The sequence below is a fragment of the Patagioenas fasciata genome, chromosome W (genome assembly GCF_037038585.1).
Source record: "Patagioenas fasciata isolate bPatFas1 chromosome W, bPatFas1.hap1, whole genome shotgun sequence".
Lineage (NCBI taxonomy): Eukaryota > Metazoa > Chordata > Aves > Columbiformes > Columbidae > Patagioenas > Patagioenas fasciata.
This window is the reverse complement of record NC_092559.1, coordinates 48,477,377-48,490,312: the sequence shown is the minus strand read 5'-3', so window position 1 is coordinate 48,490,312 and position 12,936 is coordinate 48,477,377. Positions and strand designations below refer to the sequence as shown.

The window sequence follows — 12,936 nt, the reverse complement described above, 5'->3', positions numbered from 1 at the left end:
TTGATCACGGTCCTTCCCTCATTAATACACAAAGTAAGGATTACCAAATCCTTTTGGTATTCTACATACATATAAAACTAGCTTAACAACCATCTTCTCCAGAAAAGTGAGTTATCTAAGCTTCTCTTCCTAACTTATGGAGCACAAAGCACTTTGATCCTACTCAAAGACTAATGAATCACATGCAAGACTACCACTGAATTTCAAAATGCAACATCATCCTACAGCAGCATGAAAAGGAAGCAACCAGACCAAAGTGTTTCCAAAATTAATTGTTAGAATCAAGGTTACAGCCAAACACAAGGTAGATTTGTAATTGAATAGAAAGGAGGAAGAAAAACAGGCCTATACTAGGCCAGAATGCTGGAAGAGTTATTGTTCTCCAAATGAGACACCTCTCCTCCACCCCAACCTGGTATAGAAGCAGATCCCCAGATATTGTTCTCTCTCTGTTATCATACTTGTGGAGTCCACTGCTACAGCATCTGATATTTGTCTGACCCTATTCTAAAGATATGAGCACCATCCAGTACTGCTGAGCTAGTGAGTTTCAGCTCTGTTCATAATGCATATGGATGTAAGTACAATGTTAAAAGGAGCTGTTTCACTTTAGCTTCTGGAATCTGGGGTGTGAAAGCACACATAAAAAGTGTAAGTCATCTAGAAAGCAAGTAACAAGTGATTAATGAGCACCCAATAAAGTTTGACTTGCCCAACACACTACAGCAGACATGAAGCAAAGGTACAGTCAGTTCTCCACAGCAATATCTTCCACTTTTCTCAATAGGTTCGTGTTGCAAAGACTGTTGTTTTGTTGGGGTTTTATTTGTTTGTTTGGGGAAAGGGGGGGGTACAAAATAACCTCCCTTCACCTGCTGGCAACACTTCTTTTTATGCAGCCCAGGATACAATTGGTTTTCTGGGCTGCAGGCACACATTACTGGCTCATGTCCAATTTTTCATTCACCAGTATGTCCCCAAGTCCTTCTTTGCAGCACCGCTCTCAATCAGTTCATCCCCCAGGCTGCATTGATTCCCCCAACCCAGGTGCAGAAACTTGTACTTGGCCTTGCTGAGCTTCATGAGGTTCACACGGGCCCACTCCTCAAGCCTGTCCAGGTCCCTCTGGATAGCATCCCTTCCCTCTAGCATATCAGCTGCACCACTCAGCTTGGTGTCATCTGCAAATTTGCTGAGGGTGCACTCGATCCCACTGTCTACATCGTTGATGAAGATATTAAGCAGTATTGGTCCCAGTACAGATCCTTGAGGGACACCACTCGTTACTGGTTTCCACTTGGACATTGAGCCACTGACTAGAACTCTTTGGACACAGCCATCCAGCCAATTTGTTCAGGTGAAATATTATTGATAGACATTTAAAATGTGCTCACTTTACTTTCAGAGTACAGTTTGAATGACAGGCTTGCTGATTTTTAAGAGGTCTTTTAACTCTTTAAAAATTCTTAAATAACTATTTTAATAAGCATTTTATATAGAGCTGAGTGACAGGCCTGCCTTAAGGTTGTGCAAGGGGAAGGTAAGCCCAAATTCAACCTTGAGCTGACTGACACAAGAAACTCACGAGGCAAAGGAGAATGGACTCTGCTCAGGGCAGAAGGAAGAACCTTCCCCTGAAGTGCCCCTACGTAACAGATACAATGCTCTGGGGTTGGAGAATGAAGAGCACGTGAGTAATGGACGGGATCCAGGAAAAGCTGACCATGCAAAATTGATCCAAGCATCCTCCCACAGTAGAACCAGTGCCACTAGAGAAGCACATAAAGTATTAGTAATTGGAGATTGCTTACTGAGAGGTACAGTACAGAAGCACTCATTTGCTGTCCAGGCAATTTTTCTAGAGAAGTCTGCTGCCTACCAGGAGCTCGCATTTGTGACATCACCGAGAGGCTGCTGAGCCTGGTGAACCCTATAGATTATCATCCGCTCCTACTATTCCACATAGGGTCCAATGATACTGTTCTCTGTCCTCCTGGTCAGAGGAAGGGGTTCAGGAAGGAGGAGAAGAATTGAACAGGTGAATGCCTGGCTGTGAGGCTGGTGCCATACTCAAGGTTTTGGCTTCTATGATCATGGATCTGTCTTTGAGAAGCTGGGTCTCTTGGGAGCTGATGGGATTCACCTGACCAAGTGTGACAAGGCTGATAGCCCAGCTGAAGTGCCTCTATGCCAATGCACACAGCATGGGTAACAAAGAGGAGGAACTGGAATCCACTGTGCAGCTAGAAAGCTATGATGTAATAGCTATTGCTGAAACTTGATGGGGCAAATCATGACTAGAGTGCTAGAATTGATGGCTATAGGCTGTTCAGAAGGGACAGTCAAGAAAGGAGGAGGGGTGGGGGTTTTGCCCTCTATCTAAACAAAACTGTCTACACTGTCTACATCGTTGATGAAGATATTAAGCAGTATTGGTCCCAGTACAGATCCTTGAGGGACACCACTCGTTACTGGTTTCCACTTGGACATTGAGCCACTGACTAGAACTCTTTGGACACAGCCATCCAGCCAATTCCTTATCTATTGAACAGTCCATCAGTCAAATCCACCTCTCTCCAGTTCAGAGGCAAGAATGTTATGGGGGACCATATCAAAAGCCTTACAGAAATCTGATGCAATCACTCCATTGTAGAACACCACTAGATTAGTCGGGCACAATTTGCCTTTGCTGAAGCCATGTTCGCTGTCTCTGATCACCTCTCTGCCTTCCATATGCCTTGACATGTCTTCCAGGAAGATCTGTTCCGTGATCTTACTGGGTACAGAGGTGAGGCTGACCGGTCGGGAGTTCCTGGGGTCGTTTCCCTTTTTCCAGTCACTGGGGACCTTGCCCGACTACCATGACTTTTCAAATATGATGGAGAGGGGCTTGGCAACTGCATCAGCCAATTCCCTCAGGACCCTGGGATACATCTTGTCGGGTCCCATAGACTAGTGTACGTTCGGGTTCCTCGCACAGTCTCAAACCTGATCTTCTCCTACGATGCGGGGGGGGACTTCATTCCCCCAGTCCCTGCTTTGAGGTTCAGGGGACTGAGAGGTGTGGGAAGAGAGATTACCACTGAAAAATGAGGCAAAAAAATTTTTGAGTATCTCAGCCTTCTCCGTGTCAGTTGTCACCAGCTCCCCTGTCTTATTTATCAGGAGGTGTACATTTTCTTTAATCTTTCTTTTCTGGCCAACATACCTGTAGAAGCCCTTCTTATTATTCTTCACATCCCTCACCAAATTCAGCTGCAGCTGTGCCTTAGCTTTCCTGGTCCCATTTCTACACATCCAGGCAGCCTCTCTATATTCTCCCCAGGATACATGTCCCTGGTTCCACTGCCTGTGCATTTCCTTCATATGCTTTAGTTTCACCAGGAGGTCCTTAGCCATGCTGATCTCCTGCCTTCCTTGCCTGATTTCTTACACATGGGAATCTAGAGCTCTGAGAAAATGTCCTTAAAGAGCTGCCAGCTCTCTTCTGCTCCTTCAGCCCCAAGGGTAGTTTCCCAGGAGGTCCCTTCCGCTAGTTCCTTAAACAACTGTGTTGATGAGCAAGAGTTCCAGTAACCCTTCTCCTCTGGTTGGGCTGTCTGTCACCTGGATTAAGAAATTAATTGATTGAAATCCCCCAGCAGGATAAGAGCTTGTGAGTGTGATGCTTCCTGCAGTTGAAGCATCTCCCCTTGATTGGGCAGCCTGTAGTAAGCACCAACCACGAGGTTTCCTTTGTTGACTTGGCCCCTAAGTTTTACCCATAATCTCTCAACCTGCTCATTGCTGTTTTTCAAAGCAAGCTCTGTGCAGTCAATCTTTTTTTGTGTGTTTTTGTTTAGATAGAGGGCAAAACCCCCACCCCTCCTCCTTTCTTGACTGTCCCTTCTGAACAGCCTATAGCCATCAATTCTAGCACTCTAGTCATGATTTGCCCCATCAAGTTTCAGCAATAGCTATTACATCATAGCTTTCTAGCTGCACAGTGGATTCCAGTTCCTCCTCTTTGTTACCCATGCTGTGTGCATTGGCATAGAGGCACTTCAGCTGGGCTATCAGCCTTGTCACACTTGGTCAGGTGAATCCCATCAGCTCCCAAGAGACCCAGCTTCTCAAAGACAGATCCATGATCATAGAAGCCAAAACCTTGAGTATGGCACCAGCCTCACAGCCAGGCATTCACCTGTTCAATTCTTCTCCTCCTTCCTGAACCCCTTCCTCTGACCAGGAGGACAGAGAACAGTATCATTGGACCCTATGTGGAATAGTAGGAGCGGATGATAATCTATAGGGTTCACCAGGCTCAGCAGCCTCTCGGTGATGTCACAAATGCGAGCTCCTGGTAGGCAGCAGACTTCTCTAGAAAAATTGCCTGGACAGCAAATGAGTGCTTCTGTACTGTACCTCTCAGTAAGCAATCTCCAATTACTAATACTTTATGTGCTTCTCTAGTGGCACTGGTTCTACTGTGGGAGGATGCTTGGATCAATTTTGCATGGTCAGCTTTTCCTGGATCCCGTCCATTACTCACGTGCTCTTCATTCTCCAACCCCAGAGCATTGTATCTGTTACGTAGGGGCACTTCAGGGGAAGGTTCTTCCTTCTGCCCTGAGCAGAGTCCATTCTCCTTTGCCTCGTGAGTTTCTTGTGTCAGTCAGCTCAAGGTTGAATTTGGGCTTACCTTCCCCTTGCACAACCTTAAGGCAGGCCTGTCACTCAGCTCTATATAAAATGCTTATTAAAATAGTTATTTAAGAATTTTTAAAGAGTTAAAAGACCTCTTAAAAATCAGCAAGCCTGTCATTCAAACTGTACTCTGAAAGTAAAGTGAGCACATTTTAAATGTCTATCAATAATATTTCACCTGAACAAATTGGCTGGATGGCTGTGTCCAAAGAGTTCTAGTCAGTGGCTCAATGTCCAAGTGGAAACCAGTAACGAGTGGTGTCCCTCAAGGATCTGTACTGGGACCAATACTGCTTAATATCTTCATCAACGATGTAGACAGTGGGATCGAGTGCACCCTCAGCAAATTTGCAGATGACACCAAGCTGAGTGGTGCAGCTGATATGCTAGAGGGAAGGGATGCTATCCAGAGGGACCTGGACAGGCTTGAGGAGTGGGCCCGTGTGAACCTCATGAAGCTCAGCAAGGCCAAGTACAAGTTTCTGCACCTGGGTTGGGGGAATCAATGCAGCCTGGGGGATGAACTGATTGAGAGCGGTGCTGCAAAGAAGGACTTGGGGACATACTGGTGAATGAAAAATTGGACATGAGCCAGTAATGTGTGCCTGCAGCCCAGAAAACCAATTGTATCCTGGGCTGCATAAAAAGAAGTGTTGCCAGCAGGTGAAGGGAGGTTATTTTGTACCCCCCCCTTTCCCCAAACAAACAAATAAAACCCCAACAAAACAACAGTCTTTGCAACACGAACCTATTGAGAAAAGTGGAAGATATTGCTGTGGAGAACTGACTGTACCTTTGCTTCATGTCTGCTGTAGTGTGTTGGGCAAGTCAAACTTTATTGGGTGCTCATTAATCACTTGTTACTTGCTTTCTAGATGACTTACACTTTTTATGTGTGCTTTCACACCCCAGATTCCAGAAGCTAAAGTGAAACAGCTCCTTTTAACATTGTACTTACATCCATATGCATTATGAACAGAGCTGAAACTCACTAGCTCAGCAGTACTGGATGGTGCTCATATCTTTAGAATAGGGTCAGACAAATATCAGATGCTGTAGCAGTGGACTCCACAAGTATGATAACAGAGAGAGAACAATATCTGGGGATCTGCTTCTATACCAGGTTGGGGTGGAGGAGAGGTGTCTCATTTGGAGAACAATAACTCTTCCAGCATTCTGGCCTAGTATAGGCCTGTTTTTCTTCCTCCTTTCTATTCAATTACAAATCTACCTTGTGTTTGGCTGTAACCTTGATTCTAACAATTAATTTTGGAAACACTTTGGTCTGGTTGCTTCCTTTTCATGCTGCTGTAGGATGATGTTGCATTTTGAAATTCAGTGGTAGTCTTGCATGTGATTCATTAGTCTTTGAGTAGGATCAAAGTGCTTTGTGCTCCATAAGTTAGGAAGAGAAGCTTAGATAACTCACTTTTCTGGAGAAGATGGTTGTTAAGCTAGTTTTATATGTATGTAGAATACCAAAAGGATTTGGTAATCCTTACTTTGTGTATTAATGAGGGAAGGACCGTGATCAAGTTAAAGGCCAGAAGGCTAGTTTTTGAAAACTAGCGTAGAATGTTACATGAGTGGAACTACCCACAAACATCACATTGCTTCAGTGTCCTGCTAAAGCTTAAGGGTTTTAGTCTAAACTGATTTTCCAACCCTGAGATGCTGTTCTGTATGCACAGCTAAATCTTGCTGTAGTCGCTGAGCTTTCTTAGGCAGGAACATTTTCTACTTGAATATCTCAGTTGCAGGTTTCGTGTCCGTCTTAAGTACGTTTTATAGTGATTAGGGGAAAATACTTTCTACTATTGGTATTCCTGAAAGTTAAATATGCATCCCAAAATATTGCTCAATGTGCAATGCTTTGTAATGTTTGAGGCAAAGAGCAAGAAACAACTGAATATTTCAGTTTCACTGTGTGATTCGCCTTGATCATGTATTCTTCATAAGAAAATTAGCTACTGAGTTCTAGTCCTGGCTATTGATTTGTGAAGTTTGTACTGCTTTATAGTTTTGGCAGCTTGGATCTTGAGCTTTTCATTTCAGACAACAATTCATCTTTGAGGGCTGAAAATACCTTCACATGGCTGCTTTAAGTCATGCCAAATGAAATAGAATCATAAAATCATTTAGGTTGGAAAAGATCCTTAAGGTCATTCAATCCAAACACAAAAAAAAAAAAAAATCACTGCCAAGTCCACCACTAAACCATGTCCCTGGGTGCCACATTTATTAGGTTGGTGCAAAAGTAATTGTGGTTTTTGCATTTTTGAAATTTGTCATTTGATAATTGAATGCATTCTTAAATACATGTGGTTATGTTATACATCATTTTAATGCACTTTTCTTGCTTTGTTTTTTTGCTACTGACTTATTACTTGCTGTTTATTTTGTATTTATTTTAGACTATGGAAATGATGTTAGACAAAAAGCAAACTGAAGCTATTTTCTTATTTGAGTTCAGAATGGGTTGTAAAGCAGCAGAGACAACTCACAACATCAGCAACACATTTGGCCCAGGAACTGCTAACAAACGTACAGTGCAGTGATGGTTCAAGAAGTCTTGCAAAGGAGATGAGAACCTTGAAGATGAGGAGCACAGTGGCCAGCCATCTGAAGTTGACGAAGACCAACAGAGAGCAATCATCAAAGCTGATCTCCAAACTACAGGAAAAGTTGCTGAAGAACTCAACAGCTCAATGTCGACCATTCTACAGTTTTTTGGCATTTGAAGTAAATTGGGAGGGTTAAACAGCTTGATAAGTTGGTGCCTCATGAGCTGACCAAAAAACAAAAAAAATTGTTGTTTTGAAGTGTCATTTTCTCTTATTCTACACAACAACAACAATTTCTTGACTGGATTGTGACATGCAACAAAAAGTGGATTGTATATGACAACCAGCGATGACCAGCTCAGTGGCTGGATCAAGAACCACCTCCAAAGCACTTCGCAAAACCAAACTTGCAGTAAAAAAAGGCCATGGTCACTGTTTGGTGATCTGCTGCCAGTCTGATCCACTACAGCTTTCTGAATCCTGGCAAAGCCATTACATCTGAGAAGTATGCTCAGCAAATCAATGAGATGCACCAAAAACTGCAACGCCTGCAGCTGGCATTGGTCAAAAGAAAGGGCCCAATTCTTCTCCACGACAACATGTGACCACATGTTGCATAACCAATGCTTCAAAGGTTGAACGAATTGGGCTACAAAGTTTGGCCTCATCTACCATATTCGCCTCACCTCTCGCCAACCAACTACTACTTCTTCAAGCATCTTGACAACTTTTGGCAGGAAAAACGCTTCCACAACCAGCAGGATGCAGAAAATGCTTTCCAAGAGTTCATCGAATCCCGAAGCACAGATTTTTACGCTACAGGAATAAACAAACTTATTTATCATTGGCAAAAATGCATTGAGTGCTATGGTTCCTATTTTGATTAATAAAGACGTGTTTGAGTCTAGATTTGTAATTCATGGTCCAAAACTGTAATTACTTTTGCACCAACGTAATAATTTTACAATGCATGTACTCAAAGAGGGCTAAATTAGGTTTCTCTGCACAAGCTAGTTCTGGCACATCCCAACTCCTGAGTGCTCAACTTGACAACCTTGCTGTTCTGAAGTGCTTGTCGAATGCAGTAACATTTTTCATATCTTATCAAACACAGTAGCAGCAAAAACAGAAGCATGATTATCTACAGTGATACCCCACAATCTTTCCCAAGTTGATACCAGTGAAGTAGACACTTCAAGGTACCTGAAAAGTTAACTTCTCCCTATTGCTTTTTCTTTTAACACAAGTTAATTTCACTCATCTTGTGCTGCTCATGCATTGAGCTTATTTAACTCTTTCTAAAGTTCCTTGGAAGTCCTTCTAGTTATTTGAGCTAGGTGTGACTGTCTTATTTGCAAACATTTCCTTCCCCCACGTCCTCCGCTCTTCGGATATTTTTTCAAGTTCTATACCAGTTCAATTTCTGAAGGTATTAAACAGTCAATAGCCAACAGTCGATGGTTGAATTCTACTCTCTCTTTTCCTCTCTCCCAACCAACTTCTGATCCACAACATGACTTAATCTCTTGCCACAAAACAAACTCTGATGAAAAGTAAGCTTATATGTCCATCAGATGCTTATTTAGAGGCCCAAGACATTGGAATTCCAAGTTCTCCAGCGTTTATCTTCTCAAATACATCCTTTCCATCACAAAACTGATTCCGGTAAAAATAAGGTATTTTGACAAAAAACACACAGCAAAGATACAATTTATTAACATGATTGAAGCTCGCTTTTCTCCTATACCTTATCCGTGCAAAAGCTTCCATTAACTTACAGATTGAGAACTCTCAGCCAACCACAGATCCTACATCAAGGCAACTTATTCTAACCTTATAACTAATATAAAATTAACACTTAAAACATGTTAAATGGAGAACAAAATAAAAACATTAAGTGAACTCAAGACAAACCAGATTCCTACAAAAAAAAAAAAATTAAAGTACAATTGTTGCTGCACCTTGATATCTTTTCAGTTTTGATGGGGTTTTTCCTTTATATAAAAGGATATTTATGTCAACAACGTATTATTAGAAAATAACTATTTGCATTTTTAAAAACATGCAACTTCAAAGAACATTTATATACATTTCCAATTTTTAACAAAACCACATTTAACATTATTTCCATACTTCTATTTCTGCTAATGAACAGACTGAGAAAAACATTTCCTGCACTACAAAAAAAAAAAAAAAACACCCTAACATCCACTAGAAAAACCTCAAAACATAGCCTCTATCAATCAGAAACACATTTAAAAAAAAAAGTATTGATAATTCTTCTCCTTGATTAAAATATCACAACACTGAACAAGGCATCATACCACTTTTGTAGCTCTAACCAGTGCAATCTAACAAGTCCACATCCTACTACCCTGCTTTAAATCTACCCTGGATATCTATCACAGCAGCAGTTTACAGAATACTTTCTCCAACAAAGCCACAAACAAAACCTTTTTATTAACCCTTATTTTACTCACTGTTGTTAGCATTTGCCTCATTATCTACATAGGATGCAGATAATTCAACACCACCACCCCCCTCCCCCAAAAAAGTACCCACACTCCACCAAAAAACCAACACACACAAAACCACACCTTATTCAGAAAAGAGCCAAGAAGATTTGGTACCTTTACTAGATTAAAAAAAAAAAAAAAGTGTTAGCAGATTCAGGCAAGGCTGGTCATAGATAAGCAAGCATATACACATTAAAAAAATGCTGTAGGTATACACTGAATAGCAGTTCAGCATCAAGCTACCAGCTCTCCATCTAGAAATATTATTACTTCCAAACATTTAAGCCTTCTAGCACATTACTTTTAAAACATTAAGATTAAATAAAGATATCACCATTCCTTTTAAAAGTATTATTCTCACAGCTCTAGGAGAATCAAACTTATGTATGGAGACAGGTGTTAAATTTAGTACCTAACAGAGCAAAAAACTATACTTTCAATATACAAGGCAGAACTTCTACAGAAGATTTTATAACAGTGCAACTACCAGTAAGAGGTAGAAAACCAAGCAAGTTTCTTTACTAATATCACACACAACTTCTCTCTACATTAATTCTCTTTAATTTTTTTCTCCATCCTTCTTTTTTATTAACCCTTAACTATTCACTTCACTTACTCATAGAAAAAATAAAAAAGCAGAACAAGGACACACACACAAAATAATTGTATTATGATCTCTCTACAAGAGTTGCTGCTGCATTGGCATGTTTTCTCTTTTAAAAGACAAAACTAAAAAAATTAAATAACTTCTCAACCTGCCAAAGCTACCAAAATACAAACTACACCTGAACAAGACCATGAAAACTACAAAAACTCTTTCTACCAATCCCAACACTACAGTTATTTACATGCATGAGTTCCTCCTACGCCTGCCGTGCAACCCCCCCCACCTTCATTATACCAAAGCAGACGACACCCCAATTCACTTCCCCTGGATGCCAGACCACCCTCCTTGTATCACCTTCCCTCAAACAATACTCTCCCGGCGCCTCATGCCCCACAGTCCCTTCTCCTCCCTACCCTAAGAAACCTAGAAGTACTTCCCCCTAACAGGGAGTATATAATGCCAAGCCTACCTCCCCCTTCTCCCTTTCACGACTCCCAGGACACATCAGCAAGCCACCCTAACACTCACCTCCCATCCCTCTTACACCTTTCTCTTTTCACCCAAAACAAATTCCTCCAGGACCACATCTCAGGCCGATCCTTTAAAAACTTATATAAGAGGAATGAAAATAAACAGCTCTCCTGTCTCCTTCCCTCTATTATCTGCCTCGGACATACTCCTTATCCAGAGCAAGGCACGGCCCAAGTCGCAAGCTAACGAGGGATGACAAAGACTAGGCCTATTTCAAGCTGCAGCAGGCCCTTCAACCTCAGCGAGCACAGGCCTGGCATACGTGCTTAGTAGCGACAGAAAAGGAACTCGGAGCCTACCCATAACGGACACAGCCACCACCTCCCCTCCAGCAACGCTGCAAAGCCACGACTAACCACCGCCTTCCTCCTCCCTCCATGGCCACTTTCCACAACCGACTCCACAGGCCCCGCTCTCGGCAACGGCGGCGCCGCCGCCGCCGCCATGTTGACCCACCTCACACGGCAGCATGCAAGGCCCTGACGCCATACAGAACTCAAGGACGTATCTTCTGTCCCCCCCCCCCCCCCCCCCTTCCGCGGCTTTGGGTGTCTCACCTTCATGTCGAGACATCCTAATTTTGAGACTGCAGCCCAGGCCTAGGCTCCCGCTGGGCTGTTCGGGCGTCGCTTTAGTCTAGGTCCCTCCCGTCTTACGCACTGCCCCCCAAATACGAAGCCGAATAAGTAACAAAAAAGGGAAAAAAATGGGGGGAGAGGAGCAGGGATGAAGCAAAGAAGTAGCTGTTCCAACAGCATCGGCCAGCCAGCCGGCTGAGCTGCCTCTTTCCCTCCCTCCCTCCCTTAGGGGGTGGATCCACCAGCAGCGACTTCCCAGGCGCCGCGATACAGTGAATCTTAGGCCCCTCTTCCTCTTCCGTTGCTTTAATCTACGCCCCTCTTCCTCTATTCCCTCTTCTATTGTTACTGTAAGAACACTGACTCTTTTTTGCACCCGTTAGCTCTTTCCCGTCCTGAGCTCAAGGTCTCCCAGTTCCTTTCCTTCTCCACCTGTTTTGTTTTGTTGGAGTTTTTTTAAAATTCTTTCTCTCTTTTTTTTCTTCGTTCTTTCTCTGTCCAAAAGCCGCTGCTACTGCACACAGGAAGGAAGAGGAAATATATAGCCAATAGAAAGGAGGATCGACACCACTCAACTCAGGGAAAGCCATGGGGTTTAGTGTAGCTTACGTGTACTGGATGAGGCTTTCCCCTTCTTCCTCCAAACTAGGAAAGACTGCTGCCTCCAAACATTCACCAGAGATACAGTCTCCTCCACTATTTTGGCCTCTGACAACTTTCCTGTGCCGCGAGAGACAGGGAGAAGAATCCCCCTCCTTGCACCTGGTTGTAAAACGCACTGCTGTAGCGGTAGGGCTGCACCTTTGCAGGTGCACTGCGATCTCCTCCCTCACCCTCTAGTAAGGACACCAGAGAGCGAGGAATGGCAGCAAGCTGACAGCAGCCTTGAAGGAGGGGACAAGTTCAGTGAGGTGGTTCATGATACTTCCCATTCCCTCTCCAGTGTGGCTTGCAAAACTCTCTCTGTAATTCGAGGTGTAGCAAGCAGTGATAAATCTGACTGACACATGCCCTGATGATTCCTTGCCCTGTCCTGGCTGCCTGACTCCTGCAATGCTGAGGGTGCTCAGGTAACTTCTTAATCAGCTGAGAAAGGTAAATACCAGCCTACCTGCAACAGTGCCATATTGCACACATGTAGAGTTTACTGTAATAGACTTAACGATATATTTGTTAATGCAACCAGTCTAAATGGATATGTTATCAGTGGCTGTGAAACCTGAGCATATAACATGATATTAGTACATGCTGCCATTAAACAATGCAACCTGTATGTAGTCTTTGTAAAAAAAACTTGTTCCACAGATATGTGTAAAAGCCTAATTTAGTGTACCCTGCAGAACATTCGGGAAGAGACTGACAGAGATAAGGGCCCAGTTGCATCCTCGTGTGAACGGGATAACGGGGGTCTTCAGCACAAAGCGGAAGGAAAACCAGCTCAAGCTGTTGGAGCC

General features: G+C 43.0%; 1 protein-coding gene across 3 annotated transcripts in view; it reads right to left on the bottom strand.

The window, feature by feature from the left end:
• The window catches only part of LOC136114662 (E3 ubiquitin-protein ligase KCMF1-like), a 62,100-nt gene extending 50,409 nt beyond the window's left edge, over nucleotides 1-11,691 (bottom strand). For 2 of the 3 annotated variants that reach the window (XM_065860096.2, XM_065860095.2), the window contains exon 1: nucleotides 11,462-11,691. In XM_065860096.2, coding sequence (XP_065716168.1) covers nucleotides 11,462-11,477 — 16 coding nt within the window. In that variant the 5' untranslated portion in view covers nucleotides 11,478-11,691. Of the gene's footprint in view, nucleotides 1-11,203; nucleotides 11,317-11,461 lie in introns of those variants that run through there. The other variant, XM_065860097.1, reaches the window with a different exon arrangement.
• Between the last annotated feature and the right edge of the window lie 1,245 nt (nucleotides 11,692-12,936).